This window comes from Acomys russatus, chromosome 4, assembly GCF_903995435.1.
Source record: "Acomys russatus chromosome 4, mAcoRus1.1, whole genome shotgun sequence".
NCBI lineage: Eukaryota > Metazoa > Chordata > Mammalia > Rodentia > Muridae > Acomys > Acomys russatus.
Genome location: NC_067140.1, coordinates 55,781,673 through 55,796,464, shown reverse-complemented (window position 1 = coordinate 55,796,464; position 14,792 = coordinate 55,781,673). Strand labels below are relative to the sequence as shown.

At 44.9% G+C, this 14,792-nt stretch overlaps 2 protein-coding genes across 2 annotated transcripts in view; one reads left to right on the top strand and one right to left on the bottom strand.

Annotated features, from left to right (window-relative positions):
• Nusap1 (nucleolar and spindle associated protein 1) overlaps positions 1–11,377 on the bottom strand; it is a 30,530-nt gene extending 19,153 nt beyond the window's left edge. The window contains exons 1-4 of the mRNA XM_051144435.1: positions 11,150–11,377; positions 5,597–5,665; positions 2,506–2,664; positions 668–824 (exon numbers count right to left, since the gene is read on the bottom strand). Coding sequence (XP_051000392.1) covers positions 668–824; positions 2,506–2,664; positions 5,597–5,665; positions 11,150–11,242 — 478 coding nt within the window. The 5' untranslated portion in view covers positions 11,243–11,377. The remainder of the gene's footprint in view (positions 1–667; positions 825–2,505; positions 2,665–5,596; positions 5,666–11,149) is intronic.
• A 123-nt stretch (positions 11,378–11,500) lies between these two features.
• Positions 11,501–14,547, top strand: Oip5 (Opa interacting protein 5). Its single transcript, XM_051144901.1, has 5 exons — positions 11,501–11,890; positions 12,177–12,243; positions 12,581–12,703; positions 13,873–13,954; positions 14,461–14,547. The coding sequence occupies exons 1-5, from the start codon at positions 11,587–11,589 to the stop codon at positions 14,545–14,547; spliced, it is 663 nt and encodes a 220-aa protein (XP_051000858.1). The 5' UTR covers positions 11,501–11,586.
• The last annotated feature ends 245 nt before the right edge of the window (positions 14,548–14,792 follow it).

The window sequence follows — 14,792 nt, the reverse complement described above, 5'->3', positions numbered from 1 at the left end:
GCCAGCCTAAGTTACAGTGTGAGGCTCTATCACAGGCCAAATAAGTAAAACAAATGTCCTGTGATGACAGAGGCAGAGAGAGCATGTGACAGCAGGAACAAGACACGCACAGGCACTATAAGGTACAAGAACAAAGAAGGTACCCAGCATCTCAGACAACCACAGCTATTGGCACTTGACTTTTGAATTGCAGCTCCTAATCTACACAGCAACCAATTTCTGTTCTTTTTCTTTTCTTTTTAAAGATTTATTTATTATGTATACAGTGTTTTGCCTGCATGTACACCTGCAGGCCAGAAGAGGACATCATGTGGTTGCTGGGACCTCTGGAGGAGCAGTTAGTGCCCTTAACCTCTGAGCCATCTCTCCAGCCCCCTGTTCTTTTTCTTGCTTTTAAAAAAATTTGTGGGTTTGTTGTTGTTGTTTGTTTTAAGACAGGGTCTTCTCTCTATTATACAGCCCTGGCTGTCCTAGAACTCACTATGTAGATCACACTGGCCTCAACTCACAGAGATCCACCTGCCTCTGCGTCCCAAATGTTGGAATTAAACACATACAACCATACACGGCTCAATTTCTATATTTTTAAACTGCTTGGTTTGCATTCTTAGGAGACTAACGCACACAGTGCCCTTAGCAATTTCAGTTTGAAGTTGTTAGCACATACCACTAATTTCACTTTTTCCTGAGGAGACTGCACTCTCATCTTCTTGGCTCTGGTCTGGCAGAGAAGGAACTTCTGTAGTACTTCTGAGGTCTTGGTTTTCCTTATTTTCTTGATTCTGGGATGTAGTAAAATCATCTCCTTTTATCTCAGAATGATCCTGCAAATATTTTTGAAAGGAAAAAAATAAACCAAGAGAATAATTGCTACTTTCTAAATCAAAAAGGTATGAAAACAGGTGTTGGGGAAATTGGTCAGAAAAACAATAGGTGAATAAGACTTCTGAGTGTTTCTTTGAACCTGTTCTCTGAGACTATAATTTTAAAAGAAGATACTGGAGGCCACTAGAGAAAACGGAAAGGTTTGTTCCTTTATGGATAATAAAGTAAGACTAAGATACAACTTCTGGAGCCGAGCGTGGTGACGCACACCTGAAATCCCTGCACTCAGGAGTCAGAGGCAGGAGGAGTTCTGTGAGTTCAAGGCCAGCCTGGTCTACAGACTGAGTTCCAGGACAGCCAAGGCTACACAGAGAAACACTGTCTCAAAAAACAACAACAAAACTACCACCAACAAGAGAGCTGGCATGTTGGTGTGGGGCATGCTTTTAGGCTGAGTGTAGTCTACATACTGAGTACCAGGCCAGCCAGAGCTATATAGTAAGATCCTGTCTCAGAGGAAAAGGGAGTGAGAAAGAAAAGGAGGGATGGAGGGAGAGGGAGGAAAGAGATATTATGTGATAAACCCTGTCGCAAAACAAACAAACAAACAAAAAAGATTGATTTCTGTTGTTTCACTATGTAGCACCAAGTATCCTTGAACTCACCACCTCTTACCTCTGCTTCCCCAACACTCAGATTATAGTTGCATATGTTCACGGCTGGAAAAAGAAGCTTCATTTGAATAAGATGCAAGAGTAAAATCTGTGTCAAAGCAAGTAAGGAAAGCCCCTAGGTATTCAACATGATCACACAGCATTGAAAGGCTACGTACAGGACGATCTCCAGGCCAGAGCAAAGAGGAAGAACTTAAGCCTAAGACTACACTTCAGGCTGGGCTCTTTCATATTCATTGCAGACCATCTACATGAACAATATATGAACATTCACATTTATTCCATTGTTGTATGAATTGTGCATGAGTGCATGTGCCAGTGTGTGTGTACGGGCATGCATGTGATGAAGGCGTGAATGTTAGGAGGGCATTTTGCGGGCAGGCCCCTCTCTACTGTTCACCATTTTGTTCCTTTAAAGCAGGATCTCCCCGCCGGGCATAATGGCACACCCTTTAATCCCAGCACTTGGGATGCAGAGGGAGGAGGACCTCTGTGAATTCGAGGCCAGCCTGGTCTACAAAGTGAGTCCAGGACAGTCAGGGCTGTTACACAGAGACACCCTGTCTCAAAAAGCTTCCCCCCCCCGCCAAAAAAAGGCAAGATCTCTCACTGAACTTTGAGATTTTGTTTTCAAGTTAGACTGGCAGCCAGCAAGCCCCAGAGATGCTGCTTCCAGTCCCCTCAGAGATAGAGCTACAGGTGTGCATGGGACCACATCTGGCTTTCACACGGGTACTGGGATCTGAGCTCCAGAGCAGCAAGTACTCTTAACCCCTGAGCCATCTCTCATCTTTCCCCAGCCCCTTATATGGATACTTAACTTATACTTAATACCAGTAATTTCTTCCTGAGTGTTAGGGACAGGAGTGCAGTGGGGAGCATAGCAGACACAGGTCTGTGCTTCCATGGAGCTTACAGGCATTTGCCATCATAAAGGAAGGTGAAAATGGAAGTTCACCAGTGTGCCGGTTTATGGTAGTTGTGGTGCCTCCTCTTCAGTTTGCACAGTGCGGCTCACCTGGAAGCTAGGGATTCCATGAATGGTCTTGCGCTTCCTCCTCCTCGTTTTGGTGACATGACCGACTGATTCCCTATCAGCTTGCTCCTCACTGTTAACTTGTGTCTCAGCCTCGTCACAGGAGACCGCAGAAGAATGATTTTCATCCTGGAAAAGACAGTGTGCGCCATATCGTGTATGCATGTACACCAGCAAGTGCTTCCTAAGCCAAAGTCACAGATAAAGGAATAACACTTGCATTTTCATGAACTAATGTGAAAAGTACAGCATGAGCACAATACGGTCAGAAAACAGCGTCCAAAACAGCCCTGCTTATATGAAAAGTCACTGTGCCGGGTGGTGGTGGCACATCCCTGTGATCCCAGCACTCTGGGGAGGTAGAGGCAGGTGGATCTTCCTGAGTTCGAGGCCAGTCTGGTCTACAAAGCAAGTCCAGGACAGCCAAGGCTACACAGAGAAACCCTGTCTCGACCAAAACAAAACAAAACAAACAAGCATCTGGATGAGTACAGCTGTTTCTCAGCACTGCCGGTCAGATGCACGCTTCTCACATGCTAGGCAAGCACAGAGGAATCAACATTATCCAGCACATTTCTCATTTTTTATTTTGAGACAGGGTCTCACGAAATTTGACTGCCTTTTTTTTTGTTTTGTTTTGTAGACCAGGCTGGCCTTGAACTCACAGCAATTTGCCTGCCTCTGCCTCCCAAGTGCTGGGATTACAGGTGTGCGCCACCACGCCCGGCTAATCTGATTTTTGATCCTAGTCTGAGTTTGACTTTTGATCCTCCTGTCTTGGCCTCCTGAGTGCTGGGTTACAGATATAGTCCCATCACATGGGTTTGGTTTTTTTGTTTTTTGTTTTTAGATAAACTTATATATAAATATGGCTTAAAATATTAAATATGGTATCTGTAAAGTATATCATTCAGTGATAAAACAATCATCTACTGTGTACAAGGCCCAGAGTTTGACCGTCAGCACCTTGGAGATGGGGCAAAGTGTCATGTACAAAAACAACCATGAAAGCCAGGCGTCGCAGTGCACACATCTGTAATTCTAGGTACTTGGGTAAGATAGGAAGGCCTCAAATTTGAGGCCAGTCTGGGATGGATTGACGGACAGATGGATGGATAGATAAGATAGATAGAGCTGCAGAGGAGGGTTGTTGCTCTTCAGACTTGGGTTCTGGGCTACATAGGAAGGCTTTGTCTAGAAATAAATAAATAAATAAATAGATAAATAAATAAATAAGGCTGAAGAGATGGGTTCAAATCCTAGCACGTACATGGCTGCTCCTAACTATAGGTAACTTCAGTTCCAGGTGATCTAACGCTGTCTTCTGACCCCCTGGGCACCACACACCTGGTTTACAGATATACATGAAGGCAAAACACCCAGACACATAATAAGAAATAAACAGATCAACTTTAAACAGAGGTGCAGTACAGCAGAAGTAGAGTGATTTCAAATGATGCAAGGTTCATGCAAATCTTAAAGAATTAAAGAGCTGAGGCAGGGCTCAAAGGGAAGTAGTTGAAGAACACAGAGACACGGGAGCAGGAAGAGGCATCTTGATAGACCTGTAGATCTATGTTTTTGTTTGTTTTTTGAGACAGGGTCTCTCTGTGTAGCCTTGGCTGTCCTCAAACTCACAAAGATCCGCCTGCATCTGCCTCCTGGCTTTGAAGGCATGCGCCACCATGCCCGGCTGACCTGTAGATCTATGAACTAACCCAAAAATAAGTTCAGGATAGAAGGCAATGAGACGATAAGGAATATTAGAAAGCAAATGGGCCAGGAGTGGTGGCTGGAACCTTGAGTCCCAGCGCTAGGAGGCAGAGGCAGGTAGATTTCTGTTTCAGGCCACATTAGTCAGCTAGACTCATACGCATAGAGCAAATGAGAGATCAGCAGATGAATAGAAATAATAAAAATGTCAAAACTAGACATGGTTGTACATACCTGTAATCCCAACATTTTAGAGGTAGAAGCAGGAGGATTAGAAGGTCAGGGTTAGGCCCACTACATAGCAATTTTAAGGAGTTTGGGCTACAAGAGACCTTGTCTCAAAAAAAACCCAGACCTTTCAAGGATGGAGCTGGGGAGGCGGCTTGCTGCTCCTGCAGAGGACTGAAGTTTGGGCTCCAGCACCCACGTCAGCAGCTCACAGCCTCCTGTAACTCTAGCTGCTGGCTCCCACAGGTATCCAAAAGCATCCCTTGACCCCCCCACCCCGGCTCCCTTATTTTATAAAGAAACAAAATGGGGCTGGAGAAATGGCTCAGTAGTTAAGGGTACTTTTTTGCTCTTACAGAAATCCTGTTGCTATATAATAAAATCAATCTAAAAACAACCCCAAAAAGGAAAATGCAATCAGATCTGCTATGTAACCTGGGTATTTATGGCTTAAGTCTCGTTTCTATCCTACGCCTCTCCTGCTGTCTCTTATGTCTCACAACCTATACTCAACTTTTGCCTTCCTTGTTTGTTTGTTTTTTTCTTTTTAAGACAGGATCTTAGCCAGCCTGGTGGCGCACGCCTTTAATCCCAGCACTCAGGAGGCAGAGGCAGGTGGATTGATGTGAGTTCAAGGCCAGCCTGGTCTACAAAGTGATTCCAGGACAGCCAAGGCTACACAGAGAAACCCTGTCTCAAAAAACAAACAAACAAATGAACAAACAAACAAAGACAGGGTTTTACAATATCTTAAGCTGGTATTGAACTCAAGAACTTTCTGCTCAGTCCCTGGAATGCTGGATTACAAGCATGTGTCCTGACACTCAGGTACTTCTAAATTTGTTTAAAGTCATCTTTTTTATTTATTGTTTTTTATTAATTTATTCTTGTTACTAAAGTCATCTTATTCACTAGATAACATGCCATTTTCATTGTTTACAACAAATAATAATAAGTCAATTCAGTCCCTGGTCCTATGGCTAAGGATAATAACACCACATAATAAAAGATGTGGTGGCCTTTCTATTACATCTTAAATCATCACTAATAAGTATTAATTCCTCACTAACTAAACAACGACTGTTTTACGAGGCAATAAGGGGTAAAGAACTTTACTCACCTGATCTGTATTTTCTTTCCTTGTTTCTGGATTCAGGTGTGCTTTCAAGGCTCTTAACAACTTGTCTGCCTGTAGAAAGAACAGCTCATTAGTACAGTCAAGGTCAAATAAGAGAGAAAGCTGTATCAAAAAAAAAAAAAAAAAAAGACAGATGTCATGGCTGAGGCTGCTGAGAGCTTAAGAATGGAGAAGAGAGGAATAATGGGAAAATGGGGGGGGGGGGAGGAATGGGAGGATACAAGGGATGGGATAAACATTGAGATGTAACAAGAATAAATTAATAAAAAAAAAAAAAAAAAGAATGGAGAAGAGGGTCAAACAGCATAAGATGGGTAAAAAGCAAAGGAAACGAAGGACAGGTGATGAGGGACTAAGCTCAGCTTGGCTGGAACACAACTAGTGGACAGGAGGCTAAAAAAAAAAAAAAAGAAGTGGGGGCGCTGGAGAGATGGCTCAGTGGTTAAGAGCACCGCCTGCTCTTCCAGAGGTCATGAGTTCAATTCCCAGTAACCACATGGTGGCTCACAGCCATCTCTAATGTGATCTGATGCCCTCTTCTGCAGATAAAGCACTCATATACAATAAATAAAATAAATCTTTAAAAAAAGAAAAGAGTTGGGAAAGTAGTCGAGAGCTAGCTAGACCTGTCTTGGAAGGCTTCCTGAGTATAAACTTTATCCTTGCAACAAAAAGCAGTCTCTGAATAGCTGGCACCTGGGCAGACCAAGCAGCCCAGCTGGATGCTTAGGAAATCACAACCGAGGCCTCAAGTGTAGACAAGGATGCGAACCTTCGAGGGAAGGAAATCAGCAGGAATACAGAGCTGACCAGGGAAATGGTTTTTGGGCACAGTTTCTCTTGAGGGCAGGTGGCAGCCATGAGGGGCTCAGTCCTCTGAGACTCAGCGCCCCCCTTCTGTGCTCCTTCCCACCCCACCCCAAGCTTCCTTGTTCTTTCCTGGGAGACAAAGACTAATCTGACTGGCTTTTCTTTTTATTGTTGTTGATTTTTAAAGATCTATTTATTTATTTTATGGACATGCGTGCTCTATCTGATGTGCACGCCAGAAGAGGGCATCAGATCACATTGTGGAACTACCTCTGTCTCCTGAGTGTTGGGATTAAAGGCATGCACCACCAAGCCCAGCTGAAGTTTTTTTTTAATCTTTTATATATACAGGTGCTTTGTCTACATGTATGCTTGCAGCCCAAAAGAAAGTATCAGATTGTGAGCTGCCATGTGGTTGCCAGGAATCGAACTCTGGAACTCTGGAAGAGCAGACAGTGCCCCTTAACCACTGAGCCATCCCTTTTTGTTTTTCTGAGACAGGGTTTCTCTGTGTAGCCCTGGCTGTCTTAGAACTCGCTCTGTAGACTAGGCTGGCCTTCTTGGAGATCTGCTTGCCTCTGCCTCCCAAATGCTGGGGTTAAAGGCATGTGTGCCACTACCACCTGGCTTGACTTTCCTTTTTAGGGGTGGGGGGTGGGGTTTGAGACAGGGTCTCTCTGTGTAGCCCTGGCTGTCCTGGAACTCTGCATACCAGGCTGGCCTCAAACTCACAGCGATCCACCTGTCTCTACCTCCCAAGTGCTGGGATTAAAGGCGTGCGACATCACAGCTAGCCACTTGACTTTCCTTTTTTAAAAGGTCATATGTAGTCAGGCATAGCAAGTCCCTGAGATTTCCAAGCCAGCCTGGGCTACAGAATGAGACCCTATTTCAAGTAATCAAAGATCACATATATTTGTTAGGTTCTTTTTTCCCCTATTATACACACAAATGCAGCTGAAAGCCAATCACTTTTAAAAAAATTTTTATTTATTTTTATTTTTTAGTGGGTTGGTGAGATGGTTCAGAGATTAAGAGCACTGGATGCTCTTCCAGAGTTCCAGAGCACAATTCCCAGCAACCACATAGTAGCTCTTTTGGGCTACAGGCACATATGTAGACAAAGCACCTGCATATATAAAAATAAACACAAGAAGACCATGAAGGCTGGTGGATCTGGACCCAGGGGGGCCTGCACAAAATGCTGTACCAACCAAGGACAATGCATGCAGTAAACCTAGACCGCCCTATTCAAATTTAGCCAATGGACAGCTCATTCTCCATGGTTGTGGGGAGGCAGGGACTGCCTCTGACATGAACTCTGGTGCCCCCTAATTGTGGGGAGGCCAGGTGACACTCAGAGGAAGGAGAAGCAGGCTATATGGGATGAGACCTGATAGGCTGTGTGTGATGATACGGTGGGGGAGGAAGTTCCCTTCTGTCACAGGTCCAGGGGAGGAGAATAGGGTAAAAGAAGGAGGGAGGGGGGAACAGGACAATGCAAGTGAGGGGATAACAATTGGGATGTAGTGTGAATATATTATTTTTAAAAAGAGAAGAAGGAAAAAAAAAATTCAGCTGGGTGTGGTGCTGCACATCTTTAATCCCAAAACTCAGGAGAGAGGAAGGCAGATCTCTGTGAGTTTGAGGCCAGCTTGACATACATAGTGAGTTCTTGAGAGCCTGTCTCCAAATAAAATAATAAAATAACTTTAAATTAATAAAATAACTTGAAACTTTTTGGGGTTTGTTGTTGCTTGTTTGTTTGTTCTTGACTTTTACTTTTTTTTTTTTTTTGAGACAGGGTTTCTCTGTGTAGCCCTGGCTACCCTGGAACTCGCTTTGTAGACCAGGCTGGCCTGGCAGAGATCTGCCTGTCTCTGCCTCCTGAGTGCTAGGATTAAAGGCATGAGCCACCACGCCCAGCTGTTCTTCACTTTTTGAGAGAAGATTTTCTTTATGTAGCCCTGGCTATCTTGAAACTAACTCTGTAGAGCTACAGAGATGGCTCAGAGGTTAAAAGCACTGCCTGCTCTTCCAGAGGTCCTGAGTTCAATTCCCTGCAACCACATGGTGGCTCACAACCATCTCTAATGTGATCTGATGCTCTCTTCTGGTGTGCAGGTGTACATGCAGGCAAAGCATTGTATACGTAATAATAAATAAATAAATCTTTGCAAGAAAGAAAGAAACTAGCTCTGTAGACCAGGCTGGCCTCAAATTCACAGAGATTCATCTGCCTCTGGAGTGTTGGGGATTAAGGGGTAAACCCCTACCAAGCAGCTTAACATTTTTTAAATTAAAATATAAGCTAGGTGTGGTGACACATGCCTTTAATCCCAGCACTAAGAAGACAGAGGCAAGTGATCTCCAAGTTCAAGGCCAGCCTGGTCTATAGAGCGAGTTTCAGGATAGCCAGGGCTACACAGAGAAACCCTGTCTTGAAAAACCAAACCAAACCAAACAAAAAACAAAATTGTTGCCACATACACGCACCCCTCCCTAAGTATATAAATACAATCTGCTCAGTCCATGTTCCTATGTTTCTTGTATGTATATGATCCTGCACACTTAAGATGGGCCCAACCTCCAGGTGGCTCTTCTCATACAATATATTATTTGCCAGTAGTAAATGGCAAAGCTTGAATTTTACTCTAAGTTGGGGTGTGAGCCTAAGCCACATGTTTCCACTATATTACACTTCCCTGCATGAAGACATCCAGCTATTAATAAAATGGTTCTCACTTCCTTCAGTGAACCTTACCTGAGGTTTCCTCTCAGAATAGGTAATTTAGAGCCCCACCCCTACCCCCAGACCAGGTTTCTCTGTATAGCCTTGTTTGTAGATCAGGCTGGCCTCCAACTCAGAGATCCATTTGCCTCTGCCTCCTGAGTTCTGGGATTAAAAGCTTGCACCACCACTACCTGGCCAGGTGTTTTTTTGTTGTTGTTTTTTTGTTGTTGTTGTTTTGTTTTTTACACGGTGCCACAATGTAGAGTTGACTGGCCTGTAACTCACTATGTGGTCCAGGCTGGCCTTAGCTCAGGGTTGACAAGCTCTTTAACAACTGAACCGTATCCCCAGTGTTGTTTGTTTTGGAGTTGGGCCTTAGATTCATGATACTCCTGTCTTTGCCTTCCCAGGGCTGGGATTATAGGGCTGGCCTTAAAAAACTAGAAACAATATTTTTTCTGATCTCACTTTGTAGTCCTGGTTGTTCTGGAACTCACTATGCAGACCAGACTGGCTGCAAACTAAGAGTTAGCCTCCAAATAAAGTAACAACCTGCCTGTCTCCACTCCCTAGAGCTGGGACTAAAGGCCTGTACCACTATGCTCAGCCAGATGCAAATTCTTATTTATTTGTGCGTGTGCCACAGTGAAGGTGTGGAGTTCGGAGGATGATTTTGTAGAGTTAATTCTCTCCTCCCACTACGTAGATGAAAATACCAGGCTTCTGTACCAAATACCTTTATCCAAAGAGCCATCTCACTGCCTGACCAGCATATACTTTAACATACTATCAGACTCTCACCAGTATGCAGCAATGAGAAGTGAGGTGTCTGAGGTAGAAACAAATGGAGACATTTGGCAGGTCAAGTGAAATGGGAAGAAGCTCCAGCGCTGACTGGGAGGGGCAGTGTCATTCATCAGCAGTTACTGATGGACCGAGGGGACTGTCCCTGTACTGTGCTGGGGACCACACAGCACAGCACAAACGCGCCTTCTGCGGGACGAGTGGGAAGCTGGGAACAGAGACCACGCCAGGGCTAAGAAGCAAACCTAAACGACGTCATAGAGGTGGGATAGGACGGATGCTCAGTTAAGATGGTGGTGATCAGCTGAGATGCAAACGAGATTAGAGACAACAGGTGTACTCTGATAAACAATTACAGTCAGGTCACAGGCAGTGGTACAAGCCTATCCTAAGTTTCAGGCTGGTCTAAGCTGTATTCTGTCTTCCAGGATAGCTTGGGCTATATAAGGAGACTTTGTTGAAGTCTCATTAAAAAAAAAAAAAAAATCCATCCAAATAGCAAAAACTTGAAGGACTAAGCTTTATTCACTACGTTGAGGAGCCATTACGCACTGTAACTCAGGAACATTTCCAAGTCCTCTCATCTATAGCCTCATTATTCTGTTAGGAAACCATTTGAAACCACTGTGATGACTGATTAGACATTTAGTGCAAATTATCAGTTTGTTATACAAACCCTTGGCATAGGCATGTGGGAAATCTCAACTCCAACAGAGCAAGCCCGAATCTCACAACAAAGCCCGACGTTTTCTCTGAACGTCTTGCGACTCAGGATTCAAAGACCTTACCGATTTTGAAAAAGACCACACCATCACAATAGTGATTAATGCACGGACAATCACACTAGAGCTCGGCGTCCAGGCATCCCGTCAAAGGCCCACAACAGCCTAGGTACCATCAGTTTACAGAAGAAGCCAATTCAACCTTTTCTTCAACTGCCTAATAACCGACATAGACACTACATATGGGCTTTCGTTTCCCATCTCATTGGCGTTTCCAGTAAGAGGCCTTTATGGGTTCCTTGGTTTTTCTTTCGTTTAACAAATTTCTGTCACCGTGAACCAAGCCTACTCGCCCAAAAACAGCATTCCCCAAAAACAGCGTTCCCCAGGGGTCCCCCCTCAGTCCTTCCGCGCCCTGTCCCCTACACCGCGGGTACTCCGCCCACCTAACTGCCCGCACCTTACCCTCAGGTTAGCACGGAGGCCCAGCCTTTTGGCTAAATTCTGCAGGTCACTGTACTTGTAGGAGTCCAGCTCCTGTGCAGAGGGGACGGTCATCGCGTTCTGTAATCCCGGCGACACCCAGAAAATGCAGCCCGACAACTCAAAACAGCACTGTTCAAAACTGGCGCCACCCGAGGCGTTGGCGAGCTGACTTTTATATTCAGTTTAAAATGAGGTCTGCTGCAAGTCCATTGGTTGAACTGCTCGAGGGTGGGGTTTCCGATGCCCGGCCAGTAGAGCCACTGAAAGCGCCCTATTACGTAAGCCTAACTAATACACGCAGGCGCTCAGCGGGTTGTGGGCGTGTCTTATGGGCATGTTGTCCAATGAGGACGCAGGAAACCCCAGTTGGGTGGGCCCTGGCGCATGCGTGAGAAAGAGGCGCGGGCTTCAAAAAGATGGCCTCTCGCTCGCGGCGCAGGCGCTCGGTCCTCAGGACGCAGCCCGGCAGTGATTCTTGTGACACACCCATTTCTTTGACTTCTTCCATGGAGTGGGACACTCAGGTGGTGGACGGGTCCTCCCCTCTCGGGCCCTCCCGGTCTGGAGTGAAGGCCTCACTTGTTGACCTGCGGCTGCCTGCGTGGTTGGAACCGGAGAGGTGTGCCGTGTTCCATTGCGCGGGTTGCCACGCGGTGCTCGCCGACACCGTGCACCTCGCCTGGGACCTGTCGAGGTCCCTCGGGGCTGTGGCCTTCTCCAGTGAGTGAGACGAGGGTTGGCGTCTGAGAAAGACAGGCGAGGGCCAGCGGAGATGTGTTGGATCTTAAATGAGTTGGGCGGGGCGGGAGGCTCGGTTTGGTTTTGCGGAGCTGAGCATCAGACTCAGCACCTCCCGTGAGTTAACCTTTGACTGAGCCCCACCTGTTTTGTTACCTTTTATGGCCAAGAGGAGTCTGTGGTGGGAGGTTTTTGCCTCTCACCAGCCTGCTGCGTTGGCGGTATAGTGGTGAGCATAGCTCCCTTCCAAAACCTGTTTGTCTTTCAGGAGTCACAAACAATGTCGTTTTGTTAGAGCCCTTTCTGGTTGGCATTGAAGGTGCTCTCAAATGCAGGTAAGTGTGGGGAGTCCCTGAGCTGGATCTGCAGTTCCTGGTTTGTTTGTTTCCGAGACAGGGTTTCTCTGTGTAGCCTGGCTGTCCTGGATTTGCTTTAAAGGCATGCGCCACCACGCCTGGCTTTGGTTTTGGTTTTCTTTAAGACGCGACTCTAATGTGGCCCAGGCTGTCCTTGGAGGCCTGTGAACTCCTCCTGGTCCCGGAACTTGAGATCGGCCTGCCCCAGCTTCTGAGTGCTAGCATAACATCCCACCATCCTACCTGAGGGGGGTAGTTGTTTTTGTTTCTTCTCCGGCTTTTCCTTAGTTTATATTCTCCTTCCCTTCCCCACCAGCACGTACAACCTTCTGTTCTGCGGTTCCTGTGGGACTCCTGTCGGGTTCCATCTGTATTCCACCCACGCTGCCCTGGCTGCCTTGAGAGGCCACTTCTGCCTTTCCTGTGATAAGATGGTGTGGTGAGTAGATGAAGATAATACTTACCAAATGAGGTTTTTACATTTTTCTAAAAAAAAAAAAAAAGTCCAGGTGTTTATAACCAAATAAGATACAAAAGGCCTGGGCTGGAGAGATGGCTCAGAGGTTAAGAGCACAACCAAGTGGTGGCTCACAACCATCTGTAATGAGATCTGGTGCCCTCTTCTGGCATGTAGGTGTACATTCAGGCAGATCACTGTATAATAATAAATAAATAAATCTAAAAAAAAAAAAAGATACAAAAGACCAGGCACTGTTTATTATACACATACCTGCAATAAAGACAAAATATAATCCTATTATAAATATGATTTAGGGTTTTTTGTTTGTTTGTTTGTTTTTTGTTTTTCAAGACAAGGTTTTTCTTGTGTACCCTTTGCTGTCCTGGACTCACTTTGTAGACCAGGCTGGCCTCAAACTCATATCAATCTGCCTGCCTCTGCCTCTCGAGTGCTGGGATTAAAGGCGTGTGCCACTATGCCCGGCCTTACTGTGTCTTAACATGGATTTTTTTTTTGGGGGGGGGGCGGTTTTGAGACAGGGTTTTTCTGTCACCTTGGTTGTCCTGGACTCACTTTTGTAGACCAGGCTGTCCTCAGACTCAGAGTGCTCCACCTTCCTCTGCCTCTCCCAGCTTAATATGGAATAATTTAGGAGTATTCTTTCACTAAGGAAAATCCTTTAGGTATTCTTTTTCAAAATAGTGTTATCATACATAACTTGGTTTGCTGCTGTTCCTGATACCTTTCTCATGTATAGGGCTTGACCTACATAGGACCCAGCCTCAAAGAAAGAAATACATGTACATATATACACACACCTGAGCCAACCAAGGCAGATTTTCTACCTCAGGAATTTGAGATGAGGGCCGAATCAAGGCGTGCGCCATAGTGCCCACTAGCTTATAGTGATTTTTTTTTACCCATGGTAGTCATTCTGGATTTGTCTTCAGATTTCCCTGAGACAATTTTGTCACTAAGAATTGGAAAGGACGAGACAGAGTTTATGATGTTAGTTGAGAATTAGTTTTTCCAATAAAATATACCATGCTTCTTGAAGCCATTAAGGCAGACTTTGCTTAACAGATATTTTGGGGGTTAAGTCTGGTTCATTGGTAATGGAACTAATATTTTCTCTGTTTTCTCTCTAGCTATCACCTAAAAACAAAAGCCATAGTAAATGCGTCTGAGATGGATATTCACAATGTACCTCTACCAGAAAAGATCGCAGAGGTAAACTTGGTTATGTAGATACTTGACATACACAACTTTTTCATTTTGTGTTTTCCTTTTGGAGACAGCATTGTACTTTGTAACTATGAGTGGCCTCATGTTAACTGTGTAGACCAGGCTGTCGTAGAACTCAGCTATATTCTTTCCCTTAGTATAGGCAATTTTTTAAAAGATTTGTTTGTTTGTTTGTTTATTTATTTATTTATTTATTTATTTATTACATAGTGCTCTGCATACATGGGTGTAAGTACGGCAGAAGAGGACACTAGATCACATTACAGATGGTTGTGAGCCACCATGTGGTTGCTGGGAATTGAACTCAGGACCTTTGGAAGAGCAGCCAGTGCTCTTAACCTCTGAGCCATCTCTCCACCTCCAATATAGGCAATTTTTAAGAGTATGCCTTGTTTCGTTTCGTTTTTAGATTTATTTTTAAATCTGGTAACATTATAAGCCGCAAATTGAGGGCTGAGTATAAGATGTGCTCAGTCTATGTCTCTTCCCAGCTGAAAGAGAAGATAATGCTCATGCATGCTCAGTTAACTTCACTGATGAAGACGCTAAAGGAAGCAACCCCTGATCAGTCTAACTAGAGAACCTGAAGAGCAAGGTACAGAGCGTTCTGCCATCTTCAACAACAGGGGCTGTGTGCTCGTTTCTTCTTTTAAGATCTCTCTCCACACACACTCTCTCACTCTGTCTTTTCTCTTTCTCTCTCTGTCTTTTCTCTCTCTCTCTCTCTCTCTCTCTCTCTCTCTCTCTCTCTCTCTCGCTCTCTGGAGTTGGAGCTATAGGCAGTTTTTGAGTGCTGGGAACTAAACTCTGCAAAAGCTGGCAG